The sequence below is a fragment of the Brachypodium distachyon genome, chromosome 4 (assembly GCF_000005505.3).
Source record: "Brachypodium distachyon strain Bd21 chromosome 4, Brachypodium_distachyon_v3.0, whole genome shotgun sequence".
NCBI classification, from domain to species: Eukaryota; Viridiplantae; Streptophyta; class Magnoliopsida; order Poales; family Poaceae; genus Brachypodium; species Brachypodium distachyon.
The window spans coordinates 16,813,234-16,830,535 of NC_016134.3; the positions used below are offsets into that span (position 1 = coordinate 16,813,234).

Below are 17,302 nucleotides of genomic sequence, written 5' to 3' on the forward strand. Positions count from 1 at the left end.
ATTCTCTTTCTCTCTCCCTTCCCCCGACTCCTTCCACTGCCCCGATTCTCGCCTCTCCCTTTCCACTAGGCTGGACGGCAGCGGCAGGCTGGGCCGCCGTAGGGGTGTGGGGCGGCGCGGAAGCAGCCGGAGGCGGTGCGGACATAGGCGGAGTCAGCGCATGACAATCTTCGTGGGACACCGATGAACACAGTCTTTATTATCTTGAGAAGGATTACCAAGGATATCAAGTACAGTGGTGAGGTGCAATCTAGTATAAATTATCAAAGATGACCCTCTTCTAAAAGTTTAGAAAAAAAATGATTCTAGCCAAGAACTTTAATCAAATTTGACCCTTTTGCTCAATTACAATCTCTATGGGGTTGAACTGGACTACGTTAACGCCGTATAGCTTGGGGTTGATTTTTTTTATCTGTTTCACGAGAAATTGGCGTTTTAGTGGTTAACACCTTGGACCATGGTGTTGAGGCGTTGGAGCTCAGTGCCATCAATGGCGTGGCCCTCCCAAAATATCGATTTCACCTCCGAAAAAAATTACTTCAGTTTCTTTGGAGTTGGTTAAATTAATCTAGTTTTTAGTGGTTTCGTGGGGTCCAAATTGATGTATTATGCCAATTTTCTCAGTTCTGAGCATCCATTTTGAGTTTCGTTTTACATTTAAATTCGTTTTTGTGGTTTATGGAATATGGAAAATCAATTCCGCCACTTATGGGCCAGCTCTCTCAGCCCATTTGCCCCTTCCGCATCTGGATTGCCGGCCGGCCGGCCCATCAATACTCTTCCCCCAGCACCTGGCCCAGCTCGCCTGCATGCACGTAGTCCAGGGCTCCAGGCCCAGCCCTTGCGTGTATCGCGTGCAGTCGCGATTTCATTCGGGATTTCACGCAGGGTCAACGTGACGTCTTGGATAGCTCTTCTAATTCCTTTCGCTAATTATATCGAATGAATAAAGAGGTACTTTATTTGATAAAAAAATAATTCTTTCGCTAAAACAAAAGGCTCTTGTAATTTCTGTAGAATCCGGACGGAGGCGTCAAGCACGTAAAAGTTGACCTTCCCACTGAAGCTGGTCCTTTGCCGGTAGCTCCGAGCTAGGATTGGCAGATATCATGGCGCTGCTCACGGCGGCCGGCCGGCCGGCCAGAACGGCGACTTTGACTTGTTGACTTGAGCTCTACGTACACAACCTGACCTGACTTAGGCGTATATGCACACACAATCGTGTCAACCTGACTTGACTTCGAGGTTCTATAATGCTATTCACTCGGTCATTAGTTATATGTGATAAGATTATATAATGCTGGCTCTGAGTGTTACGACATGAGCAACAATTAAATTAACGTCAGGTCCCCGAGACCCCGAATACAAACAATTATTCTGGGAACGGTTTTTTTTATTGCATTTTTAATTGCTAACCACATTTGGCACGTGGTATTTTGGGGACGGTTAGTCAACAAGAAAATCACTAATAATTCACTTCAACAAAAAGTCATGCACACATAACTTTACCACCACACCAAGAAGTCTTTTCATCAAAAAAAGCGTTGACGACAAGCTTTGGGTTGGAGTTAAATTGCCAACAAGCTAAAAAGGCTTGGTTTAACTACTCTAAAATTATTAGTTTTCACATAATTGCTATACCTAGGAGTATATGTTAATTATCTTGGTGAAATATCAGGCTGAAACCATGCTTAGAATTAAAAAAAACAAAAAAAAGCATATGTGGAGGCTGATTTTCTATAAATGTGCAAATTACAAATACAAACTTAATTTCATTTTGAATGAAATAGTGTCAAAGAGTAAAGAATGACTATTCTTATTTTTTTCATGTCAAATGCAATTGAGTTTGAACTTGAAATTTAACACCTATAGATATACAACATATCGCTCCCCCGGAATATGCTGTCATCTTTGTGCCAGTTAGCGCCAAATAAGTCTATGTGCGGCGAGCGAGATGCCCATAAGGCACAGCTGTACTATAAAATAGTGCGGACTGTTTGTTAAGTAATGGACAAGAGTGGAAGAACTTCCATATAAGCACAAGATAACATATACTGTCAGTCAGTATCTATCATCTCTATTTATTACCTGTTCTCCTTCCTGGGTGAAGCAACAGCAGGCCCCAGTATGACCGGAGCACCAGCATTGCTCGTCTTGGTCTTCCCCTTGCTTCTGTGCCACTGCCCTCTCTTCTCCCTTGCTCAACCGCCCTCCTCCCCGGCGGGGGGAGCCAACGATGAGCTCACTCTCCTCTCCTTCAAGTCCAAGCTATCCGGGTCCTCACCGTTGGTCTCATGGAACATGTCTAGCCACTACTGCAGCTGGCCAGGAGTCGTATGTGGCGAGAAGCACCCGGAGAGGGTCGTCGCGCTGCCATTGCGTTCTGCCAACCTGTTGGGACCTGTCTCGCCATTCTTGGGAAACCTATCCTTTCTCCGGGAGCTGGACCTCGGCGACAACCACCTCGCTGGTCTGATACCACCGGAGTTCGGCCGCCTCGCCAGGCTCCAGGAGCTCAACTTGAGTGTGAACTCTCTCCAGGGAACCATCCCTGAGGCCCTGGCAGGCTGCTCAAGCCTCATGACGATTGATCTAAACAGGAACCATCTCAAAGGTGATTTCCGTTTTATTTTTTTCTTTCTAAAAGGCGGGCGCTAAGTCTTCAGAATTTGTCGTAAACCCTGGTCACATGAAAATAACAGCTACATTTACAGGACTGAAGATCTGCAATTTTAGCGAAACATAGCCACGATTTCTACTGTTACACAAACAGAAAAGTTGGGGTCAAGATGACAAAAAAGTCGATAATAGGACACAGATTTTAAACTAAACAATGAAAATAAGATATTCCTGTAAAGTGTGAACATAATCTTGCAGTTGTTGTCCCAGTGCCATTTTTTCTTTTCCTTTTTCCTTTCAAAAGGCCTCCACTAATGCTTCTAATTTTGTCATAAACTTCAGCCACCAAAAATAGCAACTACATTTACAGTACAGAGAAACATAGCACAATTTTTTAGACTGTATGTTACATATACAAAGGATTGGATCGAGATGGTTGAAACAATCCGAATAGAGATCTCATCTGAATATGATATTGCTGTGAAGTGCGAACATAATCTTGCAGATGTCGTCCATTTTTTTTTATAATGCTTCTTCACTTGTCAGGAGCGATTCCACGATGGCTGCCGAACCTGACATCCATGGAATACTTGAGCTTGGGAGGCAACAGGTTATCCGGTGAGATACCACCAGGTTTGGGCAACCTCTCCAAGCTCCGGCGTCTCGCTCTCTCCACCAACATGCTGTCAGGAGCCATCCCTTCGTCCTTAGGGCGCTTGCCCAATCTATCATGGCTCAGCTTAGGCTACAACAATCTGACTGGAGCGGTCCCCACTTCCATCTGGAACATTTCCTCTCTGGTATTCTTCTCCGTCCAGCAAAACATGCTCAGTGGAACAATACCGCCAAATGCATTCGACGCTCTTCCTAATCTCCAGAGCATATACATAGACCACAACGGGTTCCATGGGCAGATCCCAGCTTCCGGAGCTAATGCTTCCGAAGTGTCATTGCTTCAGCTCTACTACAACTTCTTTGACGGAGTAATTCCTCCGGAGCTCGGAAGGTTACGAAATCTGTACTGGCTACAGATCTCCGCAAATTTGTTTGAAGCTCAGGAGCCCAGAGATTGGGGATTTGTAGCCGCATTAGCAAATTGCTCCCAGTTAACAGTTCTTGAAATGGGTGCCAATAAGCTGGAGGGAGTTCTACCTGATTCACTTTCAAATCTTTCTACCTCGTTGATGTATCTCAGTCTTAGTGGCAACAAAATATCAGGAAGCATCCCTAGAGATATAGGTAACCTTGTTAACTTGCAAAATCTCGATCTTTCAAACAACTCTTTCACCGGCACGCTTCCCTCTTCCTTGAGTAGGCTTAACAATTTGGTCGAACTCTATGTAAGAGAAAATAAAATGAGTGGCTCAATTGATCCATGGACAGTAGGAAACCTTACTAACCTAAACTATTTGGGCATCAGCAAAAATGCCTTCAGTGGTAGGTTACCAAGTACAATTGGAAACCTTAGAAAGTTGTTGGCACTCGATCTTTCAGGTAATAGATTCACCGGGCCAATGCCAAAAGGTTTGTTCAATATCTCTGCCCTCTCCGTAAATTTGGATCTATCCCATAATAACCTGGAGGGATCCATACCACAAGAAATCGGTAATATGAAAAATCTGGTAGAAATCAATGCAGAGTCAAACAAACTTACGGGTGCAATCCCTGACACCCTTGGTGAGTGTCAACTTCTCCAGAACCTATACCTCCGAAACAACATTTTAACTGGTACAATTCCATAATCAATGAGTCAGCTCAAAGGTCTAGAAAATCTTGACCTCTCAGGCAACAATTTGTCCAGTCAAATTCCCAAGTTCCTCGCCAACATTACCATGCTCAATTACCTAAACCTTTCATTCAATAGATTTGTTGGTGAAGTCCCAAATGTTGGTGTTTTTGCAAATGCCACTGCGTTCTCGATCCAGGGGAATTCCAAAATCTGCGGTGGCATACCTGTTCTACATTTGCCTCCATGCTCTTCACAATTAGAAAACAAAAGGCATAAATCTCTAGTGATTCCTATTGTTACTCCTCTGGTTGCATCTATAGTCATCCTTCTGTTGATCTTCTTATTTCTTTCATGGCACAAAGGCACAAGCACTAAAATTCCTTCAACAAAATCCATGCAAGGCCACCCATTGACCTCCTATGCACAACTACTAAGAACAACAGATGGTTTCTCGACAACAAACTTGTTGGGCTCAGGAGCATTTGGGACTGTATTCAAAGGAAATATAGAGTCCCAACCTGGTGGACGCACAAGGCTTGTTGCCATTAAGGTACTAAAACTTCAAACTCCTGGGGCAGTCAAGAGTTTCATTGCGGAGTGCGAAGCACTGCGAAACCTGCGGCACCGAAATCTGGTCAAGATAATTACAGCATGTTCAAGCATTGATAACAGAGGGAATGACTTCAAAGCGATTGTGTTTGACTTCATGCCTAATGGTAGTTTAGAAGACTGGCTGCATCCTGACACAAATGACAAAACAGCCAAGTGCTTGAATCTCCTCGAGAGAGTTTCAATACTGCTTGATGTGGCCAATGCGTTGGATTACTTGCATTGTCATGGCCATGCACCAGTTTTACATTGTGATCTGAAACCAAGCAATGTGCTCTTAGATAATGAGATGGTAGCCCATCTTGGAGACTTTGGACTCGCTAAGATTCTTATTGAGACCAGCTCAATTCTTCAAGAGTCAACAAGCTCAATGGGATTTAGAGGGACAATTGGGTACGCACCTCCAGGTATTTTCTTTACTTGCTTTATCAAATAATGTGTACAGCTACACATTATTATGACATTTCAAAACTTCTGTCCAGAGAGCTTGCACAAGCAATCTTTTTTAAGTCAAGTACCTTTCACCTTTTTCTCCTGCAACATTATGACATTTCAAAACTTTTGATTGAACAGAGTACGTTGCTGGAAATATTGTATCGACACAGTCCGATATCTACAGTTTTGGAATTCTTGTGTTAGAAATAGTAACCGGGAAGAAGCCAACTGATAGCAAATTCATAGAAGGATTGAGCCTTCGTCATTATGCTGAATTAGGTCTATGTGGTAAAGTGAAGGATGTAGTCGACGCCCGGCTGTCTCTGAGCCTCGAGAATGAGCTTCTGACAACAGATAATTGCCTGTACAAACTGGAGATTGATTGTGTGGTTTCACTGCTTGGACTTGCTCTCATGACATGCCATCAAGAAGGACGACAACGGGAAATATCGTGAAGGAACTGCATGCCATCAAAATATCTCTTCTTTTGTATCCAGAATCTGGTGAATTAAGGCACTGTACTTTTGTTTTTGCATCTAGAGCAGATTCCAGGGATGAAATTTCCCAGTTACACCGAAAATTCATCATTTCTGTCCTACACTCCTACTTCTGTCGGAACGAGAACAACTCACTCCAAGAGCCTAGAGAAGTATAGTATGCTGGTAGAATCGTCATGGTTATGATGTACCACTATTTACTCAGTTCTGGACAAGTCAGTCCAAAAGCAATTGCCAACATAGTTTGTCATCAATGTATAGCAATCTATAGCAAGTTCTTAATTATCATGTTTATGCGTCAAAGTAATCAGGATCCGGAAGCAGGTGCCATCAATGCACAGCAAGTTTCAACCGTCTTTATATTGTACATCAGTACATCCAGGCAACAGTGTGAATGACACCAGAGGCAGTTTATTTTGGTGCTGTTTCAGTTGCTACTTGTAAAGATTCAGGCTTGTAGGTAGATACCAGTCTTGTTGCTGAACATTTGGTTATGTTTTGTGGTTTCCAGGGCATCATTGATGCAGTCTAGCATCCAAGCCCTGGACGGGATATACTCATTGTCGGTATTTGATAACAAAAAATCTTGACTGGACGGGATACACGCATTGTCCGTATTTGACAAAAATATCTTGACAGTGGAGCACTTAACAAGGATACGGTACAGGGTAATGAGAATACCACACAGGCAAGGCACCAGAGCTATACAGCGTACCTGATTACCCTGCGCCAGGTTGTTCGTCGGATTGATACTTGTCCCCGCCGCCGCCAGATCATGCGAGACCTCGCCGGAGTTCACCTATCACGCCGCCTCCGTCCTTAGCTCCCTCGGTGGGGCAGCGTCGCCTGCCTTGCTGCCGCCCTCCCTACGTCGAGTTGGCCTCCGGAAAGCCTCGAAATCCCAGCCGGAGTTCAGACCCCGATTCGCATTCGCTTCTCCGTCCCCAGATCTGGAGCTCGTTCTGTCCTTTTGCCTCGTCCCGCGGCGGAATCCTCCGCCCGCCTCGTCCTCCTCCTTCCGCAGTCGGCTGTCGCCCACGGCCAGGCTGCCAGCGGTCCAGCAAGCACCGCCGATTGCAGCAGCCTCCATCGCGGTTCGCTTGACGCCTGCATGTCGCACATCGCCAGCTCCTCTCCGCTTCATCCTTCTCCCATGGCCAAGCTCCTCTCCGCCTCCTCGTCTTCCAGCTCCGCTAGCTCCTCCTCCGCCCGGTGAAGCACGACTTTAGAGGTACCGGGCCGGGCCCGTTAAGACCTGGCGGTGCCTGATGAAAGCCCAGCTCCGCATAAGGCCCAACTAAGAAAAAATAAAAAAAAGAGTTAGAATGGGCTAAAGATGACAAATAATGGGCAAAATTGTTGAGCTGGCCAGAATTTTGAAGATTGATTCGCCCAATATAGAAAAAATAAAAAATAAAAAGAATATAATTGGGCCGTGCCGCTAGCCCGATTAGATTAGTGTCGGGCCCGACACAAAACGGGTCAAGCCCGCCCGATGGCCATCTCTAATTTTCACCGCTTTGCGCGCGTAGTCCCTCCAGCACTCCCAAGTATACTCCGAAGTCCCAAGTATGGAGGAAATCATGTGATTACATGTAGAATCCACTTAGATCAATGGAAGGAAAACCCTTGTGGCATTTTAAACCCACGTTCTTTCGATCTTATGATTTTTTTTTGAAGGGGTTTAACGATTTTTAGGTTCTCCATGAGAACTCCTTGTCACCAAATAATAAAGCTTGGGTCATCGTCTCCATGGACATGTCATCCCACCATTTTGCCATATGTTCGGATAATTTTGCATTTAGACATTTTTTTCTTCTAGAATACGCCCAAGCAAGCGCAATATCCAGTAAAGAAAATTTTTCTGCAATGCATATATAAGCCCAAACGAGCAACTGAAAATGCAACCAGCTACAGTCTCTCTACTCATCTCTCTCACTCGTAAAGAATGCGAAAACGGAATCACCAAGAAGATTAATTAGCCTGACGCCAAGCACTACCATCCACCGAATCGCGGCGAGAACAATACCAACACTAGGCGAGTCTCCCTCGACAACCATTCTATTCGGGTGCATCCAAATGGACTAACATAGGAGACTGACTATAGTAGCAAGAGGTTTACGCAGTTACCCCTCTCCGACATGTTGTCCCACCAACTGGCAATGACGTCGTTCTCCGTCGAAAGCCAATCTTTGCCCCAACCTTGCAGCATCTTCCATGAAACCAACTTGCGAAGACACAACCCAAGAGAAGATGATCAATCATTTCTGGAACCTGGTCGCAAAGCGGGCACCAATCAGGGGGTACAAACCACATCGCTCTAACCTGTCGGCTGTCCAGCAGCACCTTCAACATGCTTATGACATGACAATATCCATCTATTTTACATGTATCCACACATGTCAAAAGTTTTTTTTAGTTGGCTGATGTGGTGTGTCTTTGGAGTGCGAGATGAGATTGTGTCCACCCTAATTGGAAAGTGTCCGGACTTGCCAGATCAATGCCAAATTTGGCATGTCCACAAACAAATGAACGGATGACATAGATTAGGCATGTAGCATTGGGACACTGTCTTTTTTTCCATGGATAAAAACATACGGTCAACTAAGTTTTGACATATCGGTTGAAGATGCCCTTACTAATGCCCTCTTTTGCTTGTCTAAAATGTCTACGTGACCTACTTCGATCGGCTGGTTGGATAGTTTCCGAATCGAAGAGTTTGCTCCCAATATTATGAATTATGTACATACGTACATGTCACTTGAACAGTACCGTGGCATAAGGCTTGATCAATCATCGATGGGCGAGACATCGTAAACTGAACATACTCACCAGCAACTTCACTGAATTCATAGTACAGTTGTGGAATCGGGTTGAGCATCCTTTCTTGAAATTCCCGTTGGAGTTCGTAAAAGATTAGATTTTTACCGATCTCGTTTCTTTGGCAATCGGACGAGCATAAGCGCAAGTACCGATTGACCAAATGGAATATTATTTGCCGCCCCAAAGCGGCCTGGGCATCGAGCTCTTGGATGTTAAAAATAGATGCTTCCTTAGCAAATGGTTGTTTAAGTTTCACTTAACGAGGATGGGAAGAATAGTACCATCTCCCAAACAATAGCCAAACTGACTCACTGGCAGTTTTGGAAGGGCCTTATGGATGTTAAAGATGATTTTTTTAGTCGCTCCTTGGGGATGGTACGGGAATTCATTTTTGGGAAGGCACCTGGCTCAGCCCTACACCGCTCTCCTACCAATATCCATCCATGTACCACATAGTACAACATAAAAACATTTATGTTGCCGCGGTCTTCCAGACGATTCCTCTAAATATTCCTCTAAATATTCGTTCATGTTGCCGGGGTCTATCAGGATATCTTCAACCGGGCTGGCTGGCGGTGTACTAGACACCTTCAATTTTAGTAGCCATGATTGTGTTTTAGCTGGTTTATTTTTGTTTCCACGATCGCTTGTCGGTGACTTGTAAAACCTACTTTTTATAACTTTGCAATAAAAATGGTTGTGTGCATCGATTCGATGTAGAGGCCAGGGTTTCCACCCCTTTTCGAAAAAAAAACGCTGCAGGAGGGTGATGATTTCATTCAGCTGGAACTGGTCTAGTGCAGGATCGTCCATTGCAAAATCTGCTTACGAGGCTTTCTTCGTGGGAAGGGAGGAAAATGGATGGACACAATCTCATCTCGCACTCCAAAGCACCCGGTAAGTGCAAGATCTTCTTGGGGTTGGTGTGTCAAGATCGTTGCCGGACTATAGATAGACTTCAACGAAGGGGCATAGTCGCATAGATCCCCCTGCCGCATGTCCCTTGTGCACACTGCAGGAACCTGAGAACATATCAACCATCTTAGGTTGTGTTTTCTCTGTCGCAAAATGAAATTTGATCTCCCCTGTGTGCTTTCAAAGCCTACAATTTAGTAAGCTTCATTGCATTAATATATTCTTCATGTCTTTTTGTTGATGTAGACGTACATGAAAATACATGAATTCCCCTTTGTGTATAAATTACATACATAAATTGAAGCGACCGCCCCCGTAAAAGGGTTCGATCTCTGTGCTTTAGTGCTAGTCCCTGGATCGACTCACTAGCACACACAGTTTCAAGATGTAATATCATAGAACAAAGGTCTCAATATTACAACGTATCATCCAGAATATAAAAGGGTACTTACAGCTCGCATAACCTCACGGGTTAGCTGGAAATAAAACAATTGTTTAGCAGCGGAAAATGGAAGATACAAGGGCACATCAACACCACGGTGAGAGCGTGTTGGAATGTAAGCCCGTAACCCAAACATGCAGAACGTACGTCTTACTCGTCGTCGGAGCTTCCTGCATCATTAGACGATGCAGCCACTAGGGTCAATACATTGAATGTATTGGCAAGATTCACTAAGAGTTATACCAGAGCCTACCAAATATATGCATAGTGTGGTAAAGTGGGGTTCAAGCTATTTGCATAAAAGCTTAGTTATTGAATCCTATCTTTTAATCAAATAGAATTTTATCACTATTGGACACGGGGTAGACACACCCATGCTCCTATTATCCTAGAGCACATTGATGTGGATTCATCAAGTGCCCCTACCCTGTTCAACCATTCATTTTATTTAAGAAGTTAGAATGAGTGAGACTTTCCTTACAGCTCCACATCTAGTCGTTCAAATTGTCCGTTGCCGGGGACACGGCTAAGTACTTAGTTTTGACGCTCTCGAGAGTTTGTACACATTCCCCACAAGAAACTGACGTGTTAATCCCTTGCTGTCCTCAGGGTAGAGTAGCAACGGCATCGATTACGAGATTTTCAGAGGTAATTCCCTAAACCACGAGAGAATCACGCTCCCCCTACACGGCTACCTCAGTACAATTCCTCGGGTCTAGGTTCATACAACTTACTCTTGTCTCGCCAGAGCCCATATAGCATTGTGGTTGTACTAGAAGCTTCTAAATAGGAAACTAGTCCAGTCTCGGTTACCCAGGTGGCATTCCACATTTGCAACGTAGGCGCTCCCCGAATCCACGGGAGAGACGTCCATGGACGATCCATTCCTGAATCCACAGGAACTCGACTCAGAGGGACCCATAGAAATGGACCTGACGCCGCTAATCCTCAAAATCTTCAAAGCTGCCCACCCAGGACGGTTCATTTAATTAATTGTTTTGCCTTACATCTAATAAAATCATTTCATATCACCAAAGGCATAACAATAAATAATGTAGTTATTGCCCCCACGATACTACCATAGCCTAGCATTTAACTACAATCGATGGCAATATGGTAGCAAGGTAATGGCGAGGGTAAACTAGACTACCTGGGATTTATAGCTAGCATAGAAGTACGAGTAATATTCCTGATGCATCTAATGAAACATCTAGTGCATAGTAAAAATATTTAGGAGAATGATCAAAGTGAACTTGCCTTGTCCAAGGTTGTGGTAGTTCTCGCACTCTTCGCAACAATAATGATTACACTCCACACAATCTAAAATAAAAGGAACACACACCATAAACACAACATACAATACAAAAACCATGCCATGATGCATATGCTATGCTGATGCACACAAAGGTTACTTCTAAGATAAGAAGCTTCGTTTCTGTTTTGGAAAAGTTTTTCAAATGGTTTGGACAGATTATACAACATCAAAGTGGTAATTAATATGCAAGAAACATGGATAGGGTTTAAAACAAAAGATTGTGCGGCTTTTGTAACATAGAGCAATATTTAACTTGCATACCATGATTATACACAAAATAATTTCTTTTCTGGTCCTAATGGATAGAGAACAAGTTTAAATAATTTTACAGCAAGATAACATGTTCAAAACTATTTTGAAACCATTCATTCAAAATTTAAACCATAAACCACCATTCTGTAAATAGCTACTGTCTAAGTTATTCAAAACTGAAAATAAACAGTGCCAAAATATTCTACACGTTGCGACGATTCCAGAAAGGTGTGGATCGTAAATTTTGGACAAACGGTTTAAAAGATATAAAGGTTTGAAGTTATAGGGTCTTTTCTGCAAAAGTGTATTATCCACTTCGGCCGAAAAAAGAAAAAAAATAAAACAAAACAAAAACTTGCCACGTGGCGAAACCTGACTGGCCCGGTTCTAGGGTTCCGGCCGGCGGGCGAGCTCGCCGGCGGCGGCGCGGGCAGGCGGCGCGGGGCGGAGCGCGGGCAGCAGCGGGGGCGAGCGGCGCGGGCGGCGCGGAGGCGGGCGCGGGCCGGCGGCGCGGGGAGCGCGGGCGGAGGTGGCACGACGAGCGGGCGGCGGCCGGCGCTGAGGAAGACGGCGGCGCGGCGGGCGCGCGGAGCGCCAAATCGGAAACGGCTCGCGTCACAGCGTGCGCAAGGAAGAGAGGAGGAAGACTAGGGGGTCGGCGCGGGCGGAGACTCACCGGAACGGCGGCGAAACGCGAAGAACGGCGGTGGCGGCAACGAACTCCGGCGAGCAATTACTTTCTAACCGGTGCGAAATTGAACGTGGGGTTTGGGGGAAGTGGAGGAGAAAAGCGAGGCCTTCGGGGTGACGCGCAAGGATTTGGAGAAAACGGCCCGAGCGCGGAGAAATCGGAGGTGGAGTCATGGGCAGTTCGCGGGCGTGCGTGGCCGGATTTTTCGGACGGAGGTTGAAGATGACGCGTGGGTCCCACCGGTCAGTGAGAGCGGGCGGCTCGGGCGGGCTGAGCCGGTCCGGTTCGGTCCGGTCCGGTCCGGTTTGACCGGTTCGGTCCGGTTTTCCTCGGTTTTTCCTTTTCTTTTATCTATTTTCTGTTTTTGAAACTCAAAATTGATTCGGAGCTCCAAATCACTCCAAATAAAATGCAACAAAATTTGTAAAATCATATTTTCATATGATCTAACTTTTGGGGCAAGAATTTCCTCAAAATAAAATATTTAAAAATACATTTGCCTATAAAATGGCTTTTAGGGCCCTTAGGTTATCAAAACAAATTATTTTTCAAAATATTTTCAAAAGCCAATTATGGGATAGCTCTATATATGCATTAAATCCCTTTTTACCACGATACCCTATTGGGTTAAAAATGCAAATACTCAAGAGCAAGATCAAAGCCCAAAATCAAATAAAAGCATTTTTGCAAAAAGGGTTTTCTGGGCAAACTTTAGGGTTTTGAAAGTGATCAAATGCAAGGGTGACATGATGCTTATGATATGCAATGCATATGAAGAATTTTGAAAATTGGGATGTTACATAAATTTAAAATTTGCATGCACTATACGAGAGACATGGTATCTCTGAAGTACTTGAGACTTTGACCATTAATACTTCTTAGTAGGAAATTTACAAGCTTATGTGAAATTTTCTTGAACATATTTCACATCTGATATATTTCAATTGTTTGGTCCAAATATTATTTGAATTCTTATATTTCTTCTGTGATGTACCTCCGTCCAACAATAGTGAACATATTAGCTTTTCTTTGACTAGAATTACTCCATTAATATACAGTTACTACATGACATGAAACTGATATCATTGTATTCGTCTTCAAAGATAGGTGTTTGTGGTGATAATTTTGATGACATTAGTCACATATTAAGTATTTTTTTTCTCTCAACGCATTGGTAAAGAAACCTAGTAAGTCTACTATTGTTTGACGGAGGTAGTATATTTGAAGCGAGTAAAATACAGTGCTAGTACATAAAACTTAGAGGAAATTAACACTTTAGTAACAAACTCAGGAAACGTGCACAAAAATCCATAAACTCGTGTTAGTGTTAGAAGTTCCAAAAGTGGTTCGGAAATGCTAAAAGTGGTCCTGGATCGTGCCACTTGTCTACTTTTCATCCCCGAACCGTTTTTGGTCTAACTAGCCCGAGTTTATGGATTTATGTGTGCGTTTTCTGAGTTTTTCGAGTAAGATATTCATTTTCTTCGAGGTACTAGCCTAGCGGTGTATTTTAGACGTTAGAGAAGGTCGCTAGCTTGTTTTACTACTCCTCTCACAAATGAAGTGACTCATATTTGTCCAGATATGGATGTATCTATACACCAAAAACATTTCGGTACATGTAATATTTAGTCGCTTAATATAGGACGGAGGAATCATTTGTGAAGAGAGGTGGTTCGCAAAGAGCAATTGTGGGTAATGCTACTTGCCGGTTGGCGACCTACTGCATGTCGGCATGGGCTAGTTTATCCATGCAGTTGGTGGGGTGCGATTGAGCAAAGAAAAATTAAGGAACAAATTGGCAAAGGAGAAGAGAACTACAGATGCATACTAGTAGCCTGCTGCAGGCTACATAAGAACAGCGCCGGAGACGTCGTAGAACCGGCCTCAACAAGGCAAATAAACCGGTCTTGGCAAATAGAAATCGAGGGATGCAAACGTCAACGTGGACATTAATCATATTCATACACACAACTATGAATCAACGTATGCAATATAATGGCTACTAGCTATAGCCGCTATGTGTACGCAGAAATACTCCTCCTGTTCCAAAGTCCAGTCGCTGCTGCATATTGTCCATTTACATGCAAATACGTGCACATACTATAGTGCTCCCTCCGTTCCTAAATACTCGTCGTTGTTTTAGTGCAAACTTGCACTAAATACTATAGTACGGACTACTATCTTTGTTTATAAATGTAAAACGTTTTATAATCGCCTTAAGTCAATTTTTTAGAAACAGATCAAATTTATATATATAAAATATATACGAACATCTACAATAAAGTATGTTATAACAATATATACCATGCATGATAAATTCAGCAAAACTAACCTAGAGTTGTACATATTAATAGATTGTATAAATTTAGTCAAAATTTACAAAGTTTGACTTAGAACAAACCTAAACCAGACGCCTGGCTAAATTCAGGAGGAGACGAGGAGTAGCTGCCATGTGTGACAATCGACGACTGGTTTCTTGCATTCAAGTTGTGACGCGGCTAATCATGGAGAATTGCCCTAGCTAAAACACCGTGCAAACGTCAACTCTTCGTTGTAACTTGCACGGCCGCGTCCCGATGATTGCCACTCCACACGTCTCGTCTAACTAAGACACCGAAGTTTGTCTACACATTATTTTATTACTCCTCTAAGGGTAGGATTAGTAACTATGACTAGCTCAGCACTGAACTCTAAGGGTAGGATTAGCTCGAATATATTGGCCAAGTATAACCTATAGTAAACAATAGAGAAGGATCGATGTTTTCTTTGGAAGGTAACGGGGGCTGTTACACTTTTACCCGCAAAAAGAATGTAACGGGGATGTAACCTATAGTAAACATATAGAGTAGGAACCAGGTTCGAATCCTGGCCCGACCATTTTTGTGTTTCTTTTTTTTTACTTTCGGTTTTAATTTATAACTTGTTTCTTTTTTGTTTGTAATTTTTATTTCTCTTGATTTTCTTTTTTTTCAAGTTTGTATATGTGCACTAACGTAAAATAGCATTATAGGACAATTTGTACATTTATTTTATTCGAAATGTGCAATTGTATATTGCACCTTCGGACGGTTAAAATTGCACGTCAATTTTTGTGTGAAAAATGGATTTTGAAATTTACAATTGGATATCGCACCTTGCTTCGGATGGCTAAAATTGCACCTGTTTTTTTGTGTACAAATTTTGATTTTGAAATATACAATTAGATATTGCACCTTCGGATGGCTAAATTTGCACGTGAAATTTTGTATGCAAATTTGGATTTTGAAATGTACAATTGGATATTGCACCATTTGACGACTAAAATTTTAAGTGAAATTTTTTGTGCAAATTTGGATTTTTAAATGTGCAATTTGATATTGCATCTTCGGTTGGCTGAAATTCCACATGTTTCGGATTTTAAAACATGCACGCGAATTTTTTGGGTGCAACTTTTAAAATTGCAGATGAAATTTTATGGACAATTAAAAATTGCACGTGAAATTTTATATGCAAATTTAACTCTCTCTCACACACACACACACACGATTATATGCGACATATCTTATGGTATATCAAAGAACAGGATAACACAGGAAACATGAGGAAAGACTGTCGCATGCAGCATGGATGCCAGAGTACAACGCATGACTGCAAGAGGATCACAACCAGAGATTTCAAAGCAAAAGATGGAAACAGCTGACCAAGAAAACCACAAGCATTATCATAAATTGCATTGATATCATCCATGTGCCGCTCGCATGCTCCACCGGAAACACAGTGAAACTAAGGGCGACTCTGGCTATGGATTTTGCATGGCCATGCAGGTTTTTGAAAAAAAATTAACGGTAAAAGTTCCATATATGTAATTTACTGATCGTAATTTACCCACTTCATGCTACGCAACCACGAACAGGTATCTGAGAACGTACGGTGAACATGCATGTACACCACTTACTGTCAGTTATGGAAGTTAGAAGGTTTGGATGATAAATCATAAATATGCCTGACTAACCACACGTATGTACCCCCTCCGTTTGGCCCATATTAAGTATCAATTGTTGGGTTTACCCAAAAATCAGTCACATGAAGACGCATACGATCGGAAATTTATTTGGCCAGAGACACCTGTCATGTCTTTCTTTTTATTACTTCTAAATATCTCAAATCCCACGTTACAAACCGCAGCCACTGATGCTTGCATATATACACGCCAACCTGACACGGATTCTGCTAAGCACAAGCGAACAAGGAAAGTAACGAGTGAGGATTCCTAATACTAACTCAACTAGTACTCGGACTGACCGAGGAAAGATTATTTCCAACAATCTTCCCTTAATCTTGGACTCTCAACGTATGATCTTGACTCCCTGCCACGCTAACCTTGTGCACTACATCATACACCCTGTGGCAACACCGTCCATTCTTAGCGCAAAACATCGACATGCTACTAATCACATAGTCTCATGCAGAGAACATGGTCTCACTGAAGAGACTCATCACTGGTTACCGCCTCACAATACACTTGAGCTTTCGTCTTCTTGTCAAGACACACAGATGACCACCCGCCACCTTGTCTGCAAGCATGTTCTTCGCCCACGGTGATACATCTCACCGGACAGCCCTTCGATCGTGACGTACCTCCACTGCTACATAGCCTCACATAGACAAGCACTTGGACACAACTCCTCGAAGACAATCTTGACAACAGTTTGCCCTGATGCCGAGTACTTCCGGCGATCAGTATTATGATCTCCTGTTACTAGGAGATCGGCCCACCGCTTGGACGATTTCTTGATCCGATCCGCTGAACGCCACTCCGCGTACAACCTCCGTTTGTCCGCTCTTATCCACGGACGTCGCTCCGCCGCCATTGCCCACCCCGAGGCGCTAACACATCACCTCTCCGGGACAAGCACGTCTTCAAATCTTTGATCTCGCTCTGATACCAAATGTTGGGTTTGTCCAAAGATCAGTCACATGAAGACACGCACGA

General features: G+C 43.3%; 1 protein-coding gene across 1 annotated transcript; it reads left to right on the top strand.

Moving 5' to 3' along the window:
• The first annotated feature begins 1,844 nt into the window (after positions 1-1,844).
• Positions 1,845-6,306, top strand: LOC100843998 (receptor kinase-like protein Xa21). Its single transcript, XM_024463572.1, is given in 3 exon segments — positions 1,845-2,614; positions 3,166-5,364; positions 5,531-6,306. Coding segments are annotated over 3 exon segments (3,003 nt in total). The 5' UTR covers positions 1,845-2,127; the 3' UTR covers positions 5,848-6,306.
• The last annotated feature ends 10,996 nt before the right edge of the window (positions 6,307-17,302 follow it).